The 11594-nt window shown below is 35.5% G+C and overlaps 1 protein-coding gene across 1 annotated transcript; it reads right to left on the reverse strand.

The window, feature by feature from the left end:
- Nucleotides 1–322: 322 nt before the first annotated feature.
- Nucleotides 323–1261, reverse strand: LOC138092509 (olfactory receptor 52E4-like). Its single transcript, XM_068988490.1, has one exon. The coding sequence runs from the start codon at nucleotides 1259–1261 to the stop codon at nucleotides 323–325; it is 939 nt and encodes a 312-aa protein (XP_068844591.1).
- Between the last annotated feature and the right edge of the window lie 10333 nt (nucleotides 1262–11594).

The raw sequence follows: 11594 nt of genomic DNA on the forward strand, positions 1-11594 counted from the left end.
ACATGTTTGCTTTAATGCATTGGCTAGAAAAACTAGTAGATAGAAAATATTCAGTTTTTCATCATTAAGGGTAATTTAACTTCAATCAATTTTATTACAACTTTTACTTGGCTCCACAATCTTCTCTCATCTTTAGTGAAAAAAAAAATCAGTATAATCTCCTGAAAGTCAAAGTAAAAATTAACTTTTAATATGAGGTTAGAGTAATAAAGGCTGAAGTAGTGCCTTAGTGGCCTTTATATAATCTCAACTTAGGGACCCTGAGAAATATTCAAAATAAAGGTTAGCCTGGACGAACTTACCAAATTCTAAATATGTTGGGTCACTCTTTCTTGAAAAATATTCTCACAACCCGGCCCCGAATTTGCTTTGTCCTAACCCCATAAATGACTGGATTTAAACAAGGAGGAACAACCACATACAAATTGGCCAGGAGGATATGAATATAGCGAGGGACATTCCTACCAAACCGGTGTGTCATAAAGGAGAAAAATGCTGGTGTGTAAAAGGCTAAGATGACACAGACATGTGAACCACATGTGCTGAGTGCTTTGAGTCTCGCATCCCTAGAAGGAAGGTGGAAAACAGTTTGTAGGATCTGAACATAGGAGAGGGCAATGAGGAGCAAGTCAAAGATTAGGGCAGCAATGGTAAATAAGCCATAGATGATGTTGACTCTTATGTTAGCACAGGCTAGACGAGCAATTCCCATATGCTCACAATAGGTATGAGGAATAATATAGTGTCCACAGAAGGGAAGTCTTTTGAGAAGAGGACAAAAGGGGATGACAAGGAGGACTGGCCTCCCAACTACAACAGAGGCCATGATGGCTACCATTTTGTTGGTGAGGATAGTGGTATACCTCAGTGGATAACAGATGGCGACAAAGCGGTCAATTGCCATGGCCAGGAGTACAACAGATTCCATGCCTGTGTAGGTGTGGATAAAGAACATTTGGATGAGGCAGGCTTCAAAGCTTACCTTCCTATGGTTGAACCAGAAGATGGCCAGCATTTTGGGTATGGTAGAAGTGGACAGACCCAGATCAATAAAGGAGAGAAGAGCCAGGAAGTAGAACATTGGTTGATGAAGGCTCTGGTCCGTCTTGATTACAAACAGGATTGTGACATTCCCTACAAGGGCTATCAGGTAAACAACAAAGAAAGGGAAAGCAATCCATATATGGAAATCTTCCAGACCAGGTACACCCAGCAGAAGGAAGGCAGAAGGATGTGTGGTGGTGTCATTAACAAAGGACATTCTGCTGAAAATTCTTGGAGGATGGTCTGCTGTCTTCTTCAGTATTTCTGGGGAGACATGAGGGATTATAAGTATGGTGGTTGGATGTCACTGTATAAATTTATATAGTAGAATAATGTTAAAATTATTGAGAACATAATGGAAGGAAATTAGGGCCCTATTAAATTTAACTCTCAAAGATATTCAAATTATTTTTAAACTGTTTGATATTCCACATGGATTTTATAAGTTGCACTTCTCTGATGTTAGTGTGGTATAATGATTCATAACCATCGCTGTGTGGATCACAACAAACTGTTGAAAATTCTTAAAGAGATGGGAATACCACACCACCTGACCTGCCTCTTCAGAAACCTATATGCAGGTCAGGAAGCAACAGTTAGTACTGAACATGGAACAACAGACTGGTTCCAAATTGGGAAAGGAGTACGTCAAGGCTGTATATTGTCACCCTGCTTATTTAGCTTATATACAGAGTGCATCATGACAAATGCTGGGCTGGAGGAAGCACAAGCTAGAATCAAGATTGCCACGAGAAATATCAATAACCTCAGATATGCAGATGACACCACCCTTATGGCAGAAAATGAAGAAGAACTAAAGAGCCTCTTGATGAAAGTGAGAGAGGAAAGTGAAAAAGTTGGCTTAAAGCTCAGCATTCAGGAAACTAAGATCATGGCATCCGGTCCCATCACTTCATGGGAAATAGATGGGGAAACAGTGGAAACAGTCTCAGACTTTATTTTGGGGGGCTCCAAAATCACTGCAGATGGTGATTGCAGCCATGAAATTAAAAGACGCTTGCTCCTTGGAAGGAAAGTTATGACCAACCTAGAAAGCATATTAAAAAGCAGAGACATTACTTTGCCAACAAAGGTCCATCTAGTCAAGTCTATGGTTTTTCCTGTGGTCATGTATGGATGTGAGAGTTGGACTATAAAGAAAGCTGAGCACCAAAGAATTGATGCTTTTGAACTGTGGGGTTGGAGAAGACTCCTGAGAGTCCCTTGGACTTCAAGGAGATCCAACCAGTCCATCCTAAAGGAGATCAGTCCTGAATATTCATTGGAAGGACTGATGTAGAAGTGAAAACTCCAATACTTTGGCCACCTGATGCGAAGAACTGACTCATTTGAAAAGACCCTGTTGTTGGGAAAGATTGAAGGTGGGAGGAGAAGGGGACGACAGAGGATGAGATGGTTTGATGGCATCACCAACTCAATGGGCATGAGTCTGGGTAAAGTATGGGATTTGCTGATGGACAGGGAGGCCTGCCCTACTTTAGTCCATGGGGTCACAAAGAGTTGGACACAACTGAGCATCTGAATTGAACTGAACTGAACTGAACTGAATCATCTCTGAGCTCATTCTTTTGTGGAATGTTCACCTACATATGCTAATATCAAGTGAAAATCCTTTCAATAATCGTAACTTGTATAATATTTTCAAGTTACCTTGGTTACCTAGTTGAGCAGTACAAAAAAGAAAAGCCTCCAAAATGTTATTTTTGAAAAAAAGTGTAAGTATTGGATTAGGAATCTTTCCTTATAATGGTCACTAGTGTTATTTGCTCAGTCGTGTCTGACTTCTTGAGAACTCATGGACTGTAGCCCACCAGGTTCCTCTGTCCATGGAATTCTCCTGGCAGGTATACTGGAGTGGGTAGCCATTCCCTTCTTCCTGACCCAGGGATTGAATCCAGTCTCCTGCCATCTGAGTCATCAGGGAAGCCCCATAATGGTCATTGTGGTCAATAAAACATCCACGTCTTAGGCTTATTTGCCTGTCATAGTCCCGTCTCTCTAGGTGTTACTTTTTTTTTTTTGGCTTAATAGACTGTGTTTAAATCTGCATTTTAGTGAAACTGTCTTTTATGTTGTGGTTGCAGAATTATTAGTATTTTTTATACTTTTACAATAAAAAGCTGTGATTCTATACATGTACAAATGTGATCATCTTAAAGAGGTGGGGAAAATAGTCATTTAATTCAATATTTATGTATTATATTAAAAGAAAAGTTTTCAATAGAAAAGGCAAGGCATAAATCATGTTCAATTAGGCAAAAGGAATCGATGAAAATTCTCCAGCTAATATCATAATGAATGGTGGAACACTGAAATTTTTTTCCTTAGGATTTGGAAAAAGCCAAGAATATCAAAAAACATCAATTATATTTAATATATCACTGGAAGTAACAAGGTCAATACATCAAGAAAAATGTACATAAACTGTTAATTTAGAACCAGTAATTTAATTTATCAATTACTCAAGTATAAGAATATATTTTATACTTGTTTTAACAAAACATTGGAAATTGAAATTTTAAATTACAGTTTTATAAAAGTACATATCACCTTCAATGACATCGGAAACAGGGAAACTTAGCAATAAAGCAGTTAAAATTATAAAACATGACAGAAATTTTAAAAGACTTAAAAAAATTTTAATGTATAGTTTAAAAGACTGAAGTCTGTTATGATCTCAGTTATTCCTAAATTCATCAGTAAGTTTAGAACAGCTTTGTTGAATTCCAAGAAATTTAAGCTTCATCTAACTTATTTTAAGAATATCTTCATTGGGAAAAGAATAACAAAACTTGATGAAACATACTATAGAACTTCAAACTTATAAAACTATAGTAATCAAAACTTATAGCATTTGTGCAATAATAGATAAATAGAAGGAAATGAAAAGAAATGAACACATTTTACAAACTCAGTTATATTTTATCAAGTGAAAGATGTGGTAATTTACTGAAAATAGGAGTTGTTTCTTCCAGTAATCTGGTGCAATAGAATATACTTATGAGGGAAAAACAGAAGTTTGTCTCCAACTTCACAACATATGCAAAATTTTAATTATACTTCTAAAATAGACCTAGGTTAAAAAAAAAAAAAAACACAGAACTTAAATTCTGTAAAATTTATAAAAAGGAGAATATCTTTGCAACCCGATGGAATGTAATGGTTTCTAAGACAGAACACAGAAAGCAAGAACCATAAGACATAAGCTATTACATGTTACATGAAATTTTAAAACTTATTGTAGAGAATGTGAATTTAGAGAGTAAGACTGGAATAAAATATTCATAATCTCTACTCTCTGAAAAGAAATTCATGTCAAAAGCATGCAAAACACAACTAATAAATAAGAAAAACAAACAATGGAAAAATAAAGCAACCTAAACTCACATTTGGCAAAAGAAAATATACAAATGACATTCAAATTCTCAAAATCATTAGGCATCAGGAATTACATGTTTAATATATAATGATATATTACTACACAAGCACTAGAATGATCAAATTAAAAACCATGACAAAATCAAATTTTGGTAATAATGCGGAGTAACATATTCTCTTAAATTACCTGAAATAATTGAACTCCTGAGTGTTTATTCAAGACAAATTGAAGCATATGTTTACACAAAGACTTGTGCAGGAATGTTCATAGCAGCTTTATTCATAATTACCCCCAAATGGAAACATCACAACTACTCATCACCAAGTGAATAGACAAATCAGTTTTGGGATGTTTACATAATGCAACTCTATTCAGCAACAAAGCTGGATTTGCTTCGTATGTGTGCAACAGCATAGATGAATCTAAAATCATCATACTGAGTTACCAATTACTACTAAAGAGTATTAAGTAAATAATTTTATTTCTATGAAGTTCTAGATTATATAGACAAAATAAGTGCTGAAGATATCTGCTCAGTGGTTTCAGGGACAGATTGGGAAGAAACCAAAGAAGATTTTTGACATGATAGAAAAATTATTTATAAGAATGTAGGATATAAATCAACCCACTCCAGTACTCTTGCCTGGAAAATCCCATGGGCGGAGGAGCCTGGTAGGCTGCAGTCTATGGAGTCGCGAAAAGTCAGACACGACTGAGAGACTTCCCTTTCACTTTTCACTTTCATGCATTGGAGAAGGAAATGGCAACCCACTCCAGTGTTCTTGCCTGGAGAATCCTAGGGACTGGGGAGCCTAGTGGGCTGCCGCACAGAGTCGAACACGACTGAAGCGACTTAGCAGCAGCAGCAGCAGCAGCAGGATATAAATGGATATACAATTACCTTTGTTAAAAATATACAGATAAAGTGTATACATGTAAATGTGTGTAAATTTTGCTTTAAAAAATCAAATTTAGATCTGAAGGAAAATTCAATATATAGTTCTTGAAATTGCTGATAAAAGTGTTATGTGTGTCTATTGATCGTATATGTTTAAAATGACTCATATTAAAAAGCATAAATATAAACCTAGTCATTTTGTAATGCAAACTATAGTATAATTTGATTTAATAAAACATTCAATTTTGGAGCTTATTTTAAAGATAGAATCATTTATCTCACTCAATTACTGCTGAGAGTTAAAATCCTAAAATCTAACAATAATATTAAAAAATTAAGGTCAAAAAACATAAACTAAAGAAACAACCTATATTGTCTAAATATTCTGCCTATTGTGGTTGATTAAAAATCAATTGTTTGGTATTTAGGAACACTCATTTTTAACCCAACAAAACATGGTTTTAAGTCTTCACTCTCCTATACTCTGATGACCTTAGGAAAATAATTCCCTGAGCTTTATTTTAACTGTCTAGTCTAAAATAATCATGTATCAACTTGAAATGGCTCTGGTGGTAATAAAATAAGATGTTATATATGTGAAACATAAACATGCCTTAACACTGGCCCCTTAAGTAACATTAGTTGAAATAATCTGACATTATTATCCACAAATATGACTCAATGCTACTGTTTGATTTTCTAATAAAACACAATAGGTTACAAACAGTATACACATGGCCCCTTCTGAGGGAATATGTTAACTGAGCCCCACCATTCATTTCAAGTTCAAAATTAAGTTTTTCATCTAATTAGATGAGGAGCTGTGTTTTAAATCCTCTTTATAATATTCCAGGTATACATTGTACTTAGGGAACAAATGACAAAACTTTTAATACTCCTTTTTTGATACTCATTTTGGAAAGACTTTCTACCTGGGATAAATTTAAAAATACTTGCTTTTCATTCTAAAATATAGAATATGTGAGTTAGATTCAACTCAGAACAAAATTGGATGCTGTCAGTCAACTCATGTTTTATCACACAAACTGTGGAAAGCAGTCACCTTTACAGAATCTGATTCTTGAATGTAGGTTAATACACAGAGAAAGCAAATATTTAGCATCCCTGTCTTGTAGCTCAGAGTGCAAAGGTCATCCCTAAGGCCTTACAGCCCATATGATACAGCAACTATTTTAGAGGTCACTTTACTGACTATCACTTTGATTTGCATGGTTCTGGACTCTAATCACTTACCCAGGCCCATATCTGCAGGGAAAGTACAGAACACAGCGTCAGGATGCTCCTTCTCTGTAGCAGTAACTGAAATAAAGGGGGCCTGGCATATCATCTGTGGTATATCTGCAAGTGATTCTACCTGATGTGACCTCTAGAAACTCTCCTCAGTGTCTACAGTGCTAAGCTGCCCCACCACTATGAGCCTTTTGTGGAAGACCCCTCATACACACAAGTATAAAGTATGACCTGGGCTACCTTCCCAAGGAAATGTGCTGCCTCCTCCTGTGTGTCAGGCTGGCCTTCTTGCCCACAGTCCCTAAGAGGAACACTTTATACAAAGGTTGTATCTCCCCTGAGAGGGACGTTCTGTGTCCATCTCTTCAGGGACTGAGAAGATCTAGTGTTGACTCAAGCATTGACTATGAACCATTTGGGTTTAAACCTCAATCTAGGCAATCAAGAACTAACTCATTTTGTATTTTGTCCCTTAGCCAGAATATTTTTGAATGTAGTTTATCTTCATTGCATATATCTTTATATATATATATTTATAATATTCCCTATTTTCACTTACATTCCAGAATTGACAGCTATGCAAGTGGCACTAGTGGTAAAGAACCTGCTTGATAATACAGGGGACATAAGAGATCCAGTATGATCCCTGTATTGTGAAGATCCCCTGGAGGAAGGCACAACAATCCATCCCAGTACTTGGCCTAGAGAATCTCATGGACAGAGGAGCCTGGCAGTCCATGGGGTTGCAGAGTCATAAGCGACTGAAGTGACTTAGTATGCATGCACACATGCTCATTATTTTATATAATTTCAAGTTGTAAAACATGTTGACAGCTAAATGTTATTTTTATTTGTTTATTTTTTTTATTGAAGGATAATTGCTTTACAGAATTTTGTTGTTTTCTGTCAAATCTCAACATGAATCAACCAGGGGTATACATATATCCCCTCCCTTTTGAACCTCCCTACGATCTCCCTCTCCATCCCCCACCCCCCACCAGGTTGATACAGAGCCCCTTTTTGAGTTTCCAGAGTCATACAGCAAATTCCCATTGGCTGTCTGTTTTACATATGGTAATGTATATTTTCATGTTACTCTTTCCATACATATCACCCTCTGCTCCCCTCTCCCCATGCCCATAGTCTATTCTCTATGTCTGTTTCCCCATTGCTTCCCTGTAAATAAATTCTTCAGTACCATTTTTCTAGATTCCGTATATATGCGTTAGAATATATTTCTCTTTCTCTTTCTGACTTACTTCACTCTGTATAATAGGCTCTAGGTTCATCCACCTCATTAGGACTGAGTTAAATGTGTTCCTTTTATGGCTGAGTAATATTCCATTGTGTATATGCACCACAACTTTTTTATCCATTCATCTGTTGATGGGCATCTAGGTTGCTTCCATGTTCTAGCTATTGTAAATAATGCTACAATGAACAATGGGATATAGGTGTATTTTTCAATTTTGGTTTCCTCAGGGTATATGCCTAGGAGTGGGATTGCTGGGTCATATGGTGCTTTTATTCCAAGTTTTTAAAGGAATCTCCATACCGTCTTCCATAAAGACTGTATCAATTTGCATTCCCACCAACAGTGCAAGAGCATTTCCTTTTCTCCACACCCTCTCCAGCATTTATCGTTTGTCAACTTTTTGATGAGGGCCATTCTGACCTGTGTGAGGTGATATCTCATTGTAGTTTTGATTTGCATTTCTCTAATAATGAGCAATGTTGAGCATCTTTCCATGTGTTTGCTAGGCATCTGTGTGTCTTCTTTGGAAAAATGTCTGTTTGGGTCTTTTTCCCACTTTTTGATTGGGTTGTTTGTTTTCCTGGTATTGAATTGTATGAGCTGATTGTATACTTTGGAAATTAATCCTTTGTCAGTTGTTTAGTTTGCTATTATTTTCTCTCATTCCAAGGGTTGTCTTTTCACTTTGCTTCTAGTTTCCCTTGCTGTGCAAAGCTTTTACTTGTTTTTATTTTTGTTTACTTATTTACTTTTGTTTTTATTTCCATTACTCTAGGAGGTGGGTCATAGAGGATCTTGCTTTGATTTATACCATCAATTGTTCTGCCTATGTTTTGCTTTAAGAGTTTTATAGTTTCTGGTCTGTCATTTAGATCTTAAATCCATTTTGAGTTTATCTTTGTGTATGGTGTTAGGAAGTGTTCTAATTTCATTCTCTTACATGTAGCTGTCCAGTTTTCCCTGCATCATTTATTGAAGAGGTTTTCTTTGCCCCATTGCATATTCTTACCTCCTTTGTCAAAAATAAAGTACTCATAGGTGCATGGATTTATTTCTGGACTTTCTATCTTGTTTCATTGGTCCATATTTCTGCTTTTGTGCCAGTACCATACTGACTTGATGACTTTAGCTTTGTAGTATAATCTGAAGTCAGGAAGGATTCCTCCAGCTCCATTCTTCTTTCTCAAGACTGCTTTGGCTATTTGGGGCCTTTTGTGTTTCCATATGGGTTTTGAATTTTTTTGTTCTAGTTCTGCGAGAAATTCCATTGATAATTTAATAGAGATTGCATTGAATCTATAGATTGTGTTTGGTAGTATAGTCATTTTCACAATACTGAGTCTTCCTACCCAGGAACATGGAATATCATCTCTCCATCTGTTTATGTAATCTTTGATTTCTCTCATTAGTGACTTATAATTTTCTGTGTACAGTTCTTTTGTCTTCTTAGGTAAGTTTATTCCTAGATGTTTTATTCTTTTTTTGAAGTAGTAAATGGGATTGATTCCTTAATTTCTCTTTCTGATTTTTCATTGTTAGTATATATAAATGCAAGTGATTTCTGTTAGTATATAGAAATGCAATGATTTTGTGTGTTTTACCCTGCAACATTGCTAAATTCACTGATTAGCTCTAGTAATTTTCTGACACCATTTTAGGGTTTTCTATGTACAGTATCAGGTTATCTGCAGACAGTGAGAGCTTTATTTCTTCTTTTCCAATTTGGATTCCTTTTATTTCTTTTTCTTCTCTGATTGCTGTAGGTAGGACTTCCAAAACTATGCTGAATAATAGTGGTGAAAGTGGACACCCTTGTCTTGTTCCTGATCTTAGGGGGAATGGGTTCAGTTTTTCACCATTGAGAATAATGTTTGCTATAGGCTTATCATATATGGCCTTTACTGTGTAGAGGTAGGTTCCTTCTATGCCCATTTTTTAGAGAGTTTTAATCGTAAATAGTTGCTGAATCTTGTCAAAGTCTTCTTCTGCATCTGTTGAGATTACCATCTGGTTTTTATCATTCAATTTTTTAAAATGGTATATCATACTGATTTGCATATATTGAAGAATCCTTGCATACCTGAAATAAACTCATCTTGATCATGGTGTATGAGCTTTTCAATGTGTTGCTGAATTCTGCTGGCTGAAATTTTGTTGAGGATTTTTGCATGTATGTTCAGCAATGATATTGGCCTGTAGTTTTCTTTTTGTGTGTTGTCTTGTCTGGTTTTGGTATCATAGTGATGGTGGTATCATAGAATGAGTTTGGAAGTGTTCGTCCCTCTGCAATTTTTTGAAAGAGTTTTAGGATAGGCATTAGCTCTTCTCTAAATGTTTGATAGAATTCTCCTGTGAAGCCATCTGCTCCTGGGCTTTTGTTATGGGGAGATTTTTTTTATCACAACTTCAATTTCAGTGCTTGTCATTGGGTTGTTCATAATTTCTATATCTTTTTGGTTCAGTCTTGGAAGATTGAACTTTTCTAAAAATCTGTCCATTTTTTCCAGGTTATTCATTTTATTGCCATATAGTTATTCATGATAGTCTCTTATGCTCCTTTGTATTTCTGCATTGCCTGTCGTAACCTCTCCTTTTTCATTTCTAGTTTTGTTGATTTGATTCTTCTCTTTTTTTCCTTGATGAGTCAGCTAAAGGTTTGTCAATTTTGTTTATCTTCTCAAAGAACCAGCTTTTAGTTTTATTAATCTTTACTATTGTTTCTTTCATTTCTTTTTCAGGTATTTCTGCTCAGATCTTTATGATTTCTTTCCTTCTGCTAATTTTGAGGTTCGTTGTTCTTCTTTTTCCCATTGTTTCCAGTTGTTTTAGGTGTAAAGTTAGCTGTCTATTCAATATTTTTCTTTCTTAAGGTAGGATTGTATTGCTACAAGTATTGCTACAAGTATTTTTCTTTCTTATGGTAGGATTGTATTGCTATAAACTTCCTTCTTATATCTGCTTTTGCTGCCATCCCATAGGTTTTGAGTTGTGTTTTCATTGTCATTTGTTTCTAGAAATTGTTTGATTTACCCAGTAACTTGTTGGTTATTTAGAAGTGTATTGTTTAATCTCCATGTGTTTATATTTTTTTAAGTGTTTTTCTTGTCATTGATATCTAATCTCATAGCATTGTGGTCGGGGGAGATGTTTGATATGATTTCCATTTTCTTAAATTCACTGAGGCTTGATTTGTGACCCAAGATGTGGTCTGTCCTGGAGAATGTTACATATGCACTTGAAAAGAAGGTGTATTTTGCATTTGGATGGAATGTCCTGAAGATATCAATGAATGTATCTAATGTATCATTTAAGACTTGTATTTCCTTATTAATTTTCTCTCTTGATGATCTATCCATTGATGTGAGGGGGTGTTAAAGTCTCCTACTATTATTGTGTTACTTTCAATGTCTCCTTTTATGTCTGTTAGTGTTTATCTTATGTATTGAGGTTCTCCTATGATGGGTGCATAGATATTTACAATTGTTGTATCTTCCTCTTGGGCTGATCTCTTGAACATTATGTAGTGTGCTTCCTTATCTCTTGTTATATATATATATATATATATATATATATTTTAAGGTATATTTTGTCTGATATGAGGATTGCTACTCCAGCTTTCTTTTGCTTTCCATTTGCATGGAATATATTTTTCCATTCTCTCACTTTCAGTATATGTGTCTTTAGGTCTAAAGTGGGTTTCTTGTAAACAGCATATATATGAGTCTTGTTTTTGTATCCATTCAACC

The sequence above is a fragment of the Capricornis sumatraensis genome, chromosome 16 (assembly GCF_032405125.1).
Source record: "Capricornis sumatraensis isolate serow.1 chromosome 16, serow.2, whole genome shotgun sequence".
NCBI lineage: Eukaryota > Metazoa > Chordata > Mammalia > Artiodactyla > Bovidae > Capricornis > Capricornis sumatraensis.

Excerpts from the sequence above, each read along its gene's own strand:
- LOC138092509 (XM_068988490.1), bottom strand. The coding sequence starts at position 1,261 with ATGTCCTTTGTTAATGACACCACCACACATCCTTCTGCCTTCCTTCTG.